The sequence below is a fragment of the Phocoena sinus genome, chromosome 2 (genome assembly GCF_008692025.1).
Source record: "Phocoena sinus isolate mPhoSin1 chromosome 2, mPhoSin1.pri, whole genome shotgun sequence".
Classification (NCBI taxonomy): Eukaryota; Metazoa; Chordata; class Mammalia; order Artiodactyla; family Phocoenidae; genus Phocoena; species Phocoena sinus.
Window position 1 is genome coordinate 126863330 of NC_045764.1, and position 11711 is coordinate 126875040.

The 11711-nt window shown below is 40.2% G+C and overlaps 1 protein-coding gene across 1 annotated transcript; it reads left to right on the plus strand.

Annotated features, from left to right (window-relative positions):
- The first annotated feature begins 10158 nt into the window (after nt 1-10158).
- LOC116749731 (polycomb group RING finger protein 5-like) lies at nt 10159-11292 on the plus strand. The gene is given in 3 exon segments (XM_032624436.1): nt 10159-10565; nt 10916-10969; nt 10971-11292. Coding segments are annotated over 3 exon segments (768 nt in total). The 3' UTR covers nt 11278-11292.
- Nucleotides 11293-11711: the final 419 nt, after the last annotated feature.

Here is an 11711-nt window from a genome sequence, read left to right on the forward strand (position 1 = left end):
CAGCGGCCATGGCTCACGGGCCCAGCCGCTCCGCGGCATGTGGAATCCTCCCGGACTGCGGCACGGACCCGTGTCCCCTGCATCGGCAGGTGGACTCTCAACCACTGCGCCACGAGGGAAGCCCAGAAATCTTAATACTTTCAAGATGCCCACTCAACCCCAAATCATCTATAGATTAAGTCTCACATGGAGTTTTGGAGTGATGTCAGCATCATGGTGGCATTAGATGAGCCAGTGGGTAAGCATTACCCAGCAGATTCCCCCAACTAGCCCAGAGTCATCCCCAGCATCCTGTGTGCCTCACCCACACATCCCTCCACTCTGTGACAGGCTCCCTGCGCACTGTCCTGAGAGTGGCTATGAAGGCTAGCTTCGGCAGACATCTATAGAGCACACACACAGAAAGCAGGCCAGAGAGAAAACACAAACTTGAGCTGTAACGCCACCTTCAGGAAAACAAAAAAGAAGCTATCAGTAGCCAGGCTGGTGCTTGTAGGATCAAGAAATACAAGCCTAAGAATTCAGCCACAAGAGGGAACAGGAAGCATGGAGGAGATGTTTCTATACAAGGTCTGAGAAGCCTCAGAATCTTTAGCAGGACTTATGGAAGGTATTTCTCCCCTGAAGGAAGTTAGTAAAGATTGAGGTAGCTGCTACTTCAAATGCAAAGAAAGCAGTGCCAAACTCCAAGGAACATGAAAAATCAAGGAAACATGACATCACTTTAGGATCACAATAATCTTCTAGTATCTGAACCCAAAGACATGGAGATCAATGATTTACCTGATAAAGAATTCAAAATAGCTGTTTTAAGGAAACACAATGACTAAAAGAAAACACAGAGACAATTCAATGAAATGGCAAAATAATACATGCAAAAAATGAGAAATGAATCAAAGAGATTCAAATTATCAAGAAGAACCAAACAGAAATTCTGGAGTTGAAGAGTTCAGTAAATGAAATGAAAAATACAATGGACAGCATCAACATAAGAAAAACTAAACTGAAGAAAGAATAAATGAGTTAGAAGGTAGGAACTTTGAAATTATTCAGTTAGGGGAGAACCAAAAAAAAAAAGAGAAAGAGAGAGAGAGAATAAAAAGTAGGACATCATCAAAAGAACCAATGCACAAATTATAGAAATTCCAGAAGGAGAAGAAAGGGAGAAAGGGACCAAAAAGATTATTTAAAGAACTAATGGCTGAGAACTTTCCAAGCCTGGGGAAAGACTTCCACACCCAAGTTTTTGAAGCTAACAGCTCACCAAATAATTTCACCCTGAAGCAATCTTCTCCAGACTCATTATAATGAAACTGTCAAAAATCAAAGTCAAAGAGAGAGTTCTAAAAGCAGCAAGAGGAAAAAATGTGTAACCTACACAGGAACCCCCATTTGGTTATCTGTTTCTCAGCAGAAAGAAATCTTACAGGTTAGGGGACAGTGGAATACTATATTCAAAGTGCTGAAGGAAAAAAGCCTGCCAGTAAAGAATATCCAGCAAAGTTATCCCTCAGAAATGAATAAAAATAAAGACTTTCCTAGACAAGCAAAAGGTGAGGGAATTTATCACTACTAGCCCTGCCTTACAAGAAATGCTGAAGGGATTTCATCAAGTTGAAATAGAAGGATGCTATAATTAGTAATGTGAAAATAATATGAAAATATACAACTAGTAAAGGTAAATATATAGTCAACTTCAGAATACCCTAATAGTGTGATACAATGTGTTAACGACTTAATGATAGTATAAAGGTTAAAGGACCAAAGTATTAAAAATAACTATAGCTACTATAATTTGTTAACAAAAAATATTAAAAGAGATCAATTGTAACACTAAAAACATTAAATGGAGAGAGAGGGTAGAGTTTTGTTGTTATCAGCATAAAATAGATTGTTATATCTATAAAATGTTTAATGTAGGCCTCATAGTAACCACAAAGCAAAAACCAATATTAGATCCACAAAAGATAAAAGAGAAGGGAATTGCAGCATACCACTATGAAAAATCACAAAGGAAGAGAGGATGAAAGGAACAAGGACCTACAAAACAGAACATAATTAATAAGATGGCATTGGTAAGTACTTACCTATCAATAATTACTCTAAATTAAATGGACTGAATTCTCTATCAAAAGGCACAAAGTGGATGAATGGATTTCAAAAAATAAGACCCAACTGTATGCTGCCTACAAAAGACTCATTTCAGCTTTAAGGACATAGACTCAAAGTGAAAGTATGGAAAAAGATATTCCAGGCAAGTGGAAACCAAAAGAGAGCAGGGGTAGCTATAGTTACATCAGACAAAATAGGTTTTAAGCCAAAAATGGTAACTAGAGACAAAGGTCATTACATTATGACAACGTCATCAAAAAGATAAAATAATAATAAATATATTCACAACCAATATCAGAGCACCTAAATATATTAAGCAAATACCAATACATCTAGAGGGTGAAGTAGAAAAAATCTAATAGTAGAGGACTTCAATACTCCACTTTCAACAAAGATTAGATCATCCAGAAAATCAACAAGGAAACACTGGACTTGAAACACACCTTCAACCAAAGGGACCTAACAGACATATATAGAACATTCCATCCAACAGCAGCAACACACACATTCTTCTCAACCACACAGGGAACACTCTCCAGTATATATCATATGATAGGCTACAAAACAAGTCTTAGCAAACTTAAGAAGACTGAAATAATACCAAGTATCTTCTCCAGTAGTACAAAACTAAAAATCAATAACAGAAGGAAAGCCATAAATTTTACAAATATGAGGAAATTAACACTCTCCTGAACAGTGAATGAGTCAAAGAAGAAATTAAAAGGGAAATTAAAATATCTTAAAACAAATGAAAATGGAAATACAACATACCAACAACTATGGGATACCGCAAAATCAGTTCTAAGAAGGAAGTTTATAACAATAAATGTCTATACTAAGAAAAAAGAAAGATCTTAAACAACCTAACTTGACACCTCAAAGAACTAAAACTAGAACAAAGCCCAAAGGTAGCAGAAGTAATGAAATAAATAGAGACCAAAAAAAAAAAAAAGTCAATGAAACTAGAAGCTGGTTTTTTGAAAAGATAAAATTTACAAACCTTTAGCTAGACACCTAAGAAAAAAAGATAGAAGACACAAATAAATAAAATCAGAAATGAAAGAGGAGACTTTAAAATGGATACCACCAAAAATACATAGATCATAAGACACTACTGTGAAAATCTATAAGACACCAAATTGGATAATCCGCTGGAAATGGATAAATTCCTAGAAATGTACCAAGACTGAATCATGAAGAAATAGAACATCCGAATAGATCGATAATGAGTAAGGAGATTAAATCATTAATCAAAGACCTTCCAACAGGGCTTCCCTGGAGAGTACACCTGCCAATGCAGGGGATGCGGGGTCGTGCCCCGGTCCGGGAGGATCCCACATGCCGCAGAGCGGCTAGGCCCGTGAGCCATGGCCACTGAGCCTGCGCGTCTGGAGCCTGTGCTCCACAACGGGAGAGGCCACAACAATGAGAGGCCTGCATACCGCAAAAAAAAAAGAAAAAAAAAAACCTTCCAACAAAAAAGGCCCAGGACAAGATGATTTCTCTGGTGAATTTTAGCTAATATTTAAAGAAAAATTAATGCAAATCCTTCTCAAACTCTGAAAAAAATTGAAGAAGCTCACATAGGACATGGCAGTTAAGAAGATGGACCTGAAAGTTTGGAGGATTTTGAGAAGTGTGTCCATGACTAGGAAGGACTGGCAGTGGTGAGCAGGATAAGGGTGTGGGAGGGCCATATTCCTGGCAGAGGTTAGGGCATGATCACACGCCAAGCACAGAAAAGCTCAACAGAGGTATGGGAAACAGCAAATGAGTAGAACTGGTTTCAAGCCCAAGGTTTCCTCATGGAATGGTGGGAGACAAAGTGAAAAAGAATAGGGTGGGACTTTAATTGTGGAAGGTTCTGAACGCCAGGGATGGGCTTTCCTCTAACTAGTAGTTTTCAACTCTGTCTGCACATTAGAATCATCTGAAGAGCTTCTTAAGAACTCCCACCAGACCATCATCATCAGAATTCCCAGGTATGGGACCAGATGATTCTGATGCAGTCAGTTTATGAACACCAGTTCTAGACAGTGGCTATGCCAAGGCCAAATATTAAATCCAACCCTTGCGACATGAGACAAAGAGAAAGCTTTCTCTTTGATCTTCTTCCGGAACAGCCATCCTGATCCACGCCACCATCATCTCTCTCAACTGTGGGTTTGACTCTTGCAGTAGAGGCTCTGACCCACTCGAATAGTCCCTCAAGTGGCCACTCCACCTCTGACAAGATGCCACCTCTCATAGCAAAAATCGCACTGTCTCTTAAGACATGTCGTTCCACTTTTGAGAGATCTAGCTGTGAGAGTACCTCCTGGTATTCAGTTGAAATCTATATCCCAGAAATCTCTACTGGCTGATCCTGGTTTTCTCCTCTGAGGTTGTATAAAACAAACTGAAACCATTTACCATACAAAAATTTTGAAATACCTGAAAATAGCTAACAGGCCACGCCCCTAACTCTACTCAATACATTAAACATCTCCAACGCTTTCAGTTATTCCTCCTGTAATCTGCTTTCAAGTCTCCTCACCATACTAATCAGGCTATTCTGAATACACACTAGTTTGCCACTGTCTTTCTTAAACTGTGACATCCAGAACTGGACAAAGTACTGCATATACAGTGAGACTGACATGTTAAGAAAAGCACAGATTGCTCTTTTGATTGTCACATTATTTTAATGCATCTGGGGTTGACTTGGAGGTACTACTGGGACATGTGCACTGAGGAGGTGGGCAAGGTTCATTTCCCTTTACATGTTAAGTCCCACATTCTAAATCTTCATCTGCTCCAGAAGATCCTGATATCTCCCCGTGATACAGTTTTTCCTGACTCTGCCTCTTCCCATCATTCCCTTTTATTCCTAACTCTGATTCTCCCCTCTAGCCTCAGAATCTTTAATTTCCTGGATCCTCATTTTTATGATTTCCTCAGATTTCCTCTTTACTCTAGATAATAAGCCAGAAAAGAAAGAACATACTGTTAAACATTTTTCACTTTCTCCTCAAACCAGGAAAACAAAAGTTAAGTATGGTTTAGTACACTTCCCACGTTGGCTGTTCCTCTTGCTTAGGGCTGGGTTCAATATCCACCCTACGTACAATTACAACCCTACCCGCAATGATCCTAATCCATCTTCCCTGCTTTATTTTTTATACAGTACTTATCTAACTTATTGAATAGTTTACTTACATTATTTACTGTCTGTGTCCTCCTACTTGAATGTAAGCTCCATGGGTGGGAATTTTCACTATTTCGTTCACTGCTGTATCTCTAGTGTCTAGAAAAATGCCTGACCTATTCTAGGTACTCAGTATTTGTTACTGAGTTTGTTAAATGAATTTCTTTGACAGATCCCACTGATGTCTGCCACGTCAAACTAATTGTGTTTATTCCCTTGTGCTAGACTCTACTTCTGAATGCTTTCCAACTTTGCATTGGCTATCAGGCCAGATAGGTTGGACTGTCAGTTGCTGGCAAATCTTTCAGCAGTTACCACTAGTGTGACAGTTTCTCCCAACAGCTAGCAGATAGCAACGCCCTCTATCAAAGCATGTCATGGAGATTACTGGAGAATTGTTCCATTTTTTTCTACCATTCCTTCTACTCAGCTGCTATAAGTTCAACTGCACTAATTTACCCAGAGCTCTGAACAATTCATGATCACCCCACAATGGGTTGCGGTACTTTGTCAACATTGCCAAGTTCCAAGGCCCGTGGATTCTTACAGTTAAGACATTAATTCTTTTAAATCTATGACATGGGTTCCTTCTCAACTTACCACTTTTATTATCCTGGATCTTCTGGGATTCCCATCAGTTCCATTTCAAAATGTTTGAACTTATTTTGATCTCCTCCCTCAAATTTCAACACTGCTTTTGTCGTATGTGAGCATCTGTTGCAAAGTGTACCGTTGGTTTGAAAGTTATGCTCAGGTAAACAAGCTACATAAGACAAATTGAAAGCAATTCCTAGTCCTGTAGGTGTTGAAAGTCTAATTTATCACCCTGATTCTTTACTCCAGGGAGCCAATTCAATGTCCTCTTATCTACCCTGGCACATCTGGGTGACCCAACTTCTAGAAAAGTCAACAGGAGAAACACTTTTGAAGGACGTACAGAAGTCCCAAGACACTTTTCAAAGCACAGTGAAAGGGAACAAGACAGAGTAGACAACATCAATTTCCTATCCCTCTTAAAATTCTGAAGATGTGCCTAACACAGGGTCAGAGATAAAACAGACCAGGAACTGTAAAACTAAAGAATGCTTAGGGGAGGTATGTGTGTGCGTTGTGAGGAGTAATGGTCAAACACAATAAGGAAGACAGGGAATATTAGTTTGATTTCTCTGTGGCTAATAGAGAAATATGGTTACTTTGCATTAGCCATAAGTGCCATCAAGCAATTGTATTATTTCAAGAACTTTTCCTGATTTTCCGTAGTCATGACAGAAGAATACTTCTATGAAATTCTTTCCATGAGAAGCATAGTTATGCTTGACCTCCGCTAGGGCATTCCACAAACAGCACTTGAAAGGCTCAGAATTACACAGCCTTGACCATAGTGTTGATCAAAGAGTGGCCCTCTGGTAAAACTGGATCAAACACCAAAATCTAAACTGAACCCTCCCATGGTTCAATATCCCTAGGGTGAAATTTTGCCTGAAGCCCTTACTTTGGCCACTCTTGAAGTTCAGAATATGAGTTTTAGGCTGCCGAATAGTTTGTGAAAATTAATGGGAAAATGACGAACACTCAAATGAGTGGAAGTCCTGTGTCTCTGTCTTCCAAAAGACAACACGGCGTGCTGTTATCTTCACATGGAGCAAGAGACTGACCAGCGAGTTCAATGCTTTGCCTGTATTCAAAACACATCTCTTTTCATCATACTAGAATTCATTGCTGCTGCTGCCTCGTCCTCCCCAAGCTATCAAAGCTTTCAATATGGCACAATTACACCACCATCTCCCTGGAACACCGCAAAACAAGCTCCCTGAGTACCCTTCCATTGCTCTCAAAGTCAAGCTCTCCGTTCCCTGTCAGAGGTCCGTGGCACTACATCTGGTCTTTGTTTGAATGGGATCATGAAACTTTTAGAGAACAAGGAACACACTGGTGAAGGTTAAAGAGGTAACATATTAAATCTACGCTAAATGAAGATTTAACTCCAAATACAAGCGGTAGTACTTACTGAACCATAGACACTAGTTTTCCGTACTCATGTTCAGATTTATTAATACTGGATTGCTACTGCTGTACTTTTAAAATTATCACTGAAATGTAATTTCACTGCTCGTGATGATGTAATTGCTGAGAAGCTGGGTGGGTAGTAATTACACAATGCAGTGTATGGAACTGAGCTAATGCCCTGAAATCTTTTTATTGTTTGATTTTTTTCCTTTCTTGTAATTAAACATCTAGTAATTGAACATCACTGCCTGATGTTCATTTTATGGTTTAGATAAAATAAAATACAGCATCCACGTTCCCTTGCTTAGCCCTGGAGAGTGGAGGAGTGTGAGAAAGGAGGTGGAGAGGGTCTAACCAACTCAGATTATTCTGAGTTCCAGGGGAGCACACACTGAAGTGCTGATACATTACACCATTGGTCATTTCTCCATTTCAACCACCGGCAAGCCATCAGCACTACATGCAACTGCCAGTTAACATACATTTAATATATATGTGTATGCATGTATATGTATATGTACACATATTTAAAGGTACAGGGCATGTTACCACCTTATTTGACAGATCCTAAATAGACTCTCGTTATAATCCATATAAAGCCCAGCTAGAAAGGAAAATTTAAAATATTTAGAAAAATACCTGCCATGGCTAACCACAAATTAATTTGCTATTACTGTTTTAAATTCGGCTTCATATGCAAATGAAGGCCCATGCCTGTTTGTCAAAAGGATTATATTTGTAAAAGCTGATGAAAGACCCAGATTTCATGTAGCACTGGCCCCTATTGCTTGCTCAGTGGTAATTTAGACTTATATCTTTGTCTCAGTCACGTATGTGTTCAGCCAGAGTGGTACAGAGAGTGTAAAAGCCTGGGCTTGGAGCCAGTCTGCCTGGGCCTGCAGCCTGGCATGGCCACTTACTATCTGTGTGATGTGGGGAACAGGATTTAACCTCTATCATATTTTCCCCATACGTAGAAAGAGGTTTATAATGGTATCTTTCGTACAGCACTGCTGTGAGTATTAAAGGAGTTAATACATGCAAAGTACTAAGAACGGTGCCTGGCACACAGAAAGCACTATTGAAGTGTTAGCTATTATTGATTGTAAATAGAAATGGTCTCTGGCTAACGTAGGCAGAAAAGGAATATATTGAAAGGAAATCAGGTAGTTTGCAGAATTGACAGAAAAGCTGGAGAAAGCACATAAAATGGGCGGAAACAAAGGCATCGATGCATTAGGATTCCCGGGCTGTGCAGAACCTCACTGCCAACAGCACTGTCCACATCACCGCAGGACACTGCTACTGCTGGCACTGCGTGTGGCCCCTGTTAACCACTGAATACTTTATGCTGCCACAAATAAGTCTGAATCCATCCTTCCTCCTTCCGTCACCCTCTCCAGAGTCAAAGCCCCAGGCAGGGCCTTCAGTTAGTCAAGCCTAGTTCACATGGCTGTATCCAATGGACCATGAGTATGGAGGGGTATTTGCTGCCTTTAGTTACTGAAGTGGGAGATGCAGCTGTCTCCCACCAAGATTCAACAATATGGGATTCCCCAAAACAGGAAGGGAGCTTGGATGTGAGGCAGAAAAAAACAAAACAGAAGTCTACTACTGTGTTAAATTGCCTGGAAGAGAACTTACCCGAGATTCCTGACCCCCGTCAAGGAAGAGAAAGAAGAATGACTGTGAGATCTGGAAAACCGAGATCAAAATTCATGTCACAGGGTTCATGGAAGAGTCACAGAAAAACAGAAAGAAACTAGAAGCTGGCCATTAAGTAGGAACTATCAGTGTAGTGGACAAAGAAATTCAGCCTAGAAGGCAGAGGAAATAGGGAGCACAGGGCTCTCCCAGAGTCAGAGAAAAGGAGCCTAGTCTAGACCAGTGATTCTCAAATATGCTGGTCTTGGGACTCCTTCACAATCTTAAAGATTACTGCAACTTCAAATATCCTTTGTTTATGTGGAGTTTCATGTGGGTGTTTATATGGATATCACTGGAGGCTTGCCTCACTGAAAATTAAACCAATAAATTTCAAGCATTATATTGTCATTTTAAAATAATTCAAATAAATAAATTATACGTTAACATAAATGACATATTTTCATGAAAACAACTATATTTTCTTCCACAAAAATGTAATGGGAAGACTGGTACTGCTTTATCTCTTTGTGACTCTGGCTTATTAGAATTCTAGTCTCTAATAAAAAATGATAGAAATAAATTTATTTACAAAACAGAAACAGACTCACAGAGTTCAAAAACAAACTTATGGTTACCTAAGGGGAATGGTGGGGGGGATAAATTAGGAGTTTGGGATTAACATATACACACTACTATATGTAAAATGGATAATCAACAAGGACCTACTGTATAGCACAGGGAACTCTGCTCAATATTCTGTGATAACTTATATGGGAAAAGCATCTGAAAAAGAATGGATACATGTATATGTATAACTGAATCACTATGCTGTACACCTGAAACTGACACAACATTGTAAACCAACTATACTCCAATATAAAGTAAAGATTAAATTTAGAAAATACAAGTCTCCACGGGGCCCAGGGACTGGCCAGGCCGCAGCAGGTGCTATTTCTCTTTGTTTCCTTCGCTCTGAGGCCGGCATGCTGGCGTTGAGGAGCAGCGGTGGCCGCAGCCCCAGGATACGGAAAAGCAGAACCACCAAAAGGAGTGATGACCAGCGATTACATGAGAAGTCTGGATGTTAGTTCTAATGCCTCGGGACATGCAGTTGGGAACTCCACACCAGCTCCTGGGATCAAACTCTCATCCACTTAATACCCCTGTTTGCCTGAACTACTAGAGCCAGTCCTAGCTAACCACAAATGGCTACCCAAAGGAAACACTTGGTAAAAGATTTCAATCCTTACATCATCTGCTGTATCTATAAAGGGTATCTGATCAAGCCAACTACAGTGACGGAATGCCTCCACACCTTCTGTAAGACCTGTACCGTCCAGCACTTTGAAGATAGCAATGGTTGTCCAAGGTGTGGCAACCAGGTTCATGAGACAAACCCATTAGAAAGGTTGAGCTTGGATAACACATTAGAGGAAATTATATTTAAGTTGGTCCCTGGACTACAAGAACTTGAGAGTGAATTTTGGAAGAAAAACAAGCCTCAAGAAAATGGACAAGATGATACTTCAAAAGTTGACAAACCTAAAGTAGATGAAGAAGGTGATGAAAATCAAGATGATAAAGACTATCACAGTTCTTCCCTGGTGGTGCAGTGGTTAGTAATCCACATGCCAATGCAGGGGACATGGGTTCGAGCCCTGGTCCGGGAAGATCCCCCATGCCGTGTAGCAACTAAGCCCGTGTGCCACAACTACTGAGCCTGCACTCTAGAGCCCGCGAGCCACAACTACTGAAGCCCATGTGACACAAATTCTGAAGCCCACGTGCCTAGAGCCTATGCTCTGCAACGAGAAGCCACCGCAGTGAGAAGCCCACGCCCCCGAACCTTCGAAGAGTAGCCCCCGCTCACCGCAACTAGAGAAAGCCTGCACGAAGCGACGAAGACCCAACACAACCAAAAATAATAAATTAAATAAATTTTTTAAAAAACGGCTATCACAGAATTGACCCACAAATTGCTATATGTCTAGATCGTTTAAGAAATAATGGACAATCGGGACAATGCAGTAAAGGGTTTAATGAAGGAATTCATTTGGTTTTCTACACGTGTAACTGTGGGAACTATTAAAAATTTTCTAAGTTTAAAACTTCCAAGTTCTTATGAGTTGGACGTGCTGTGCAATGGTGAAATTATGGGGAAGGACCATACTGTGGAGTTCATCGACATGACAAGATGGCGACTAAGAGGCGAAAACTTTCGGTGTCTGAACTGCTCAGCTTCACAAGCCTGCCCTCAGGATGGCCCTTTGTATCAGTCATACCCCATGGTATTGCAGTATCGACCAAGAATTGATTTCGGTTAGGCCAAGGGGCCTAGATCCCACTGAATGAATCCTGTAACTCATAGTTTACTCATCAACAGATTGCACAGTGAACGGTGTGTGGACTAGAGGGACACAACCAGATTTTCAGCATGCGAATAAGGCTATTGTCTGTCTCTAAATTGTCAGCTGCATTTATGTTGTTTCTATTAAGAGCAAACCAAGTGCCATTCTGCTACTGAACCGTCTGCATAAGTTATCTGTGCTGTCTCACAGTGTACAAGTCACGCTTGAAATCAGTTAGATATGCGGCCATGATTCAGCCTTCTAAATATTTTGCTTGCCTGTTCTATTGTTTGATTACACTAGTAACATGCCTCAATCTTTGTGGTGTTGCAGTTTTCACATACTTACTATTTGATTAATTCTTCTTTAAATAGAGTATTGTACAAGGAACTAATAATTATTATATCTTG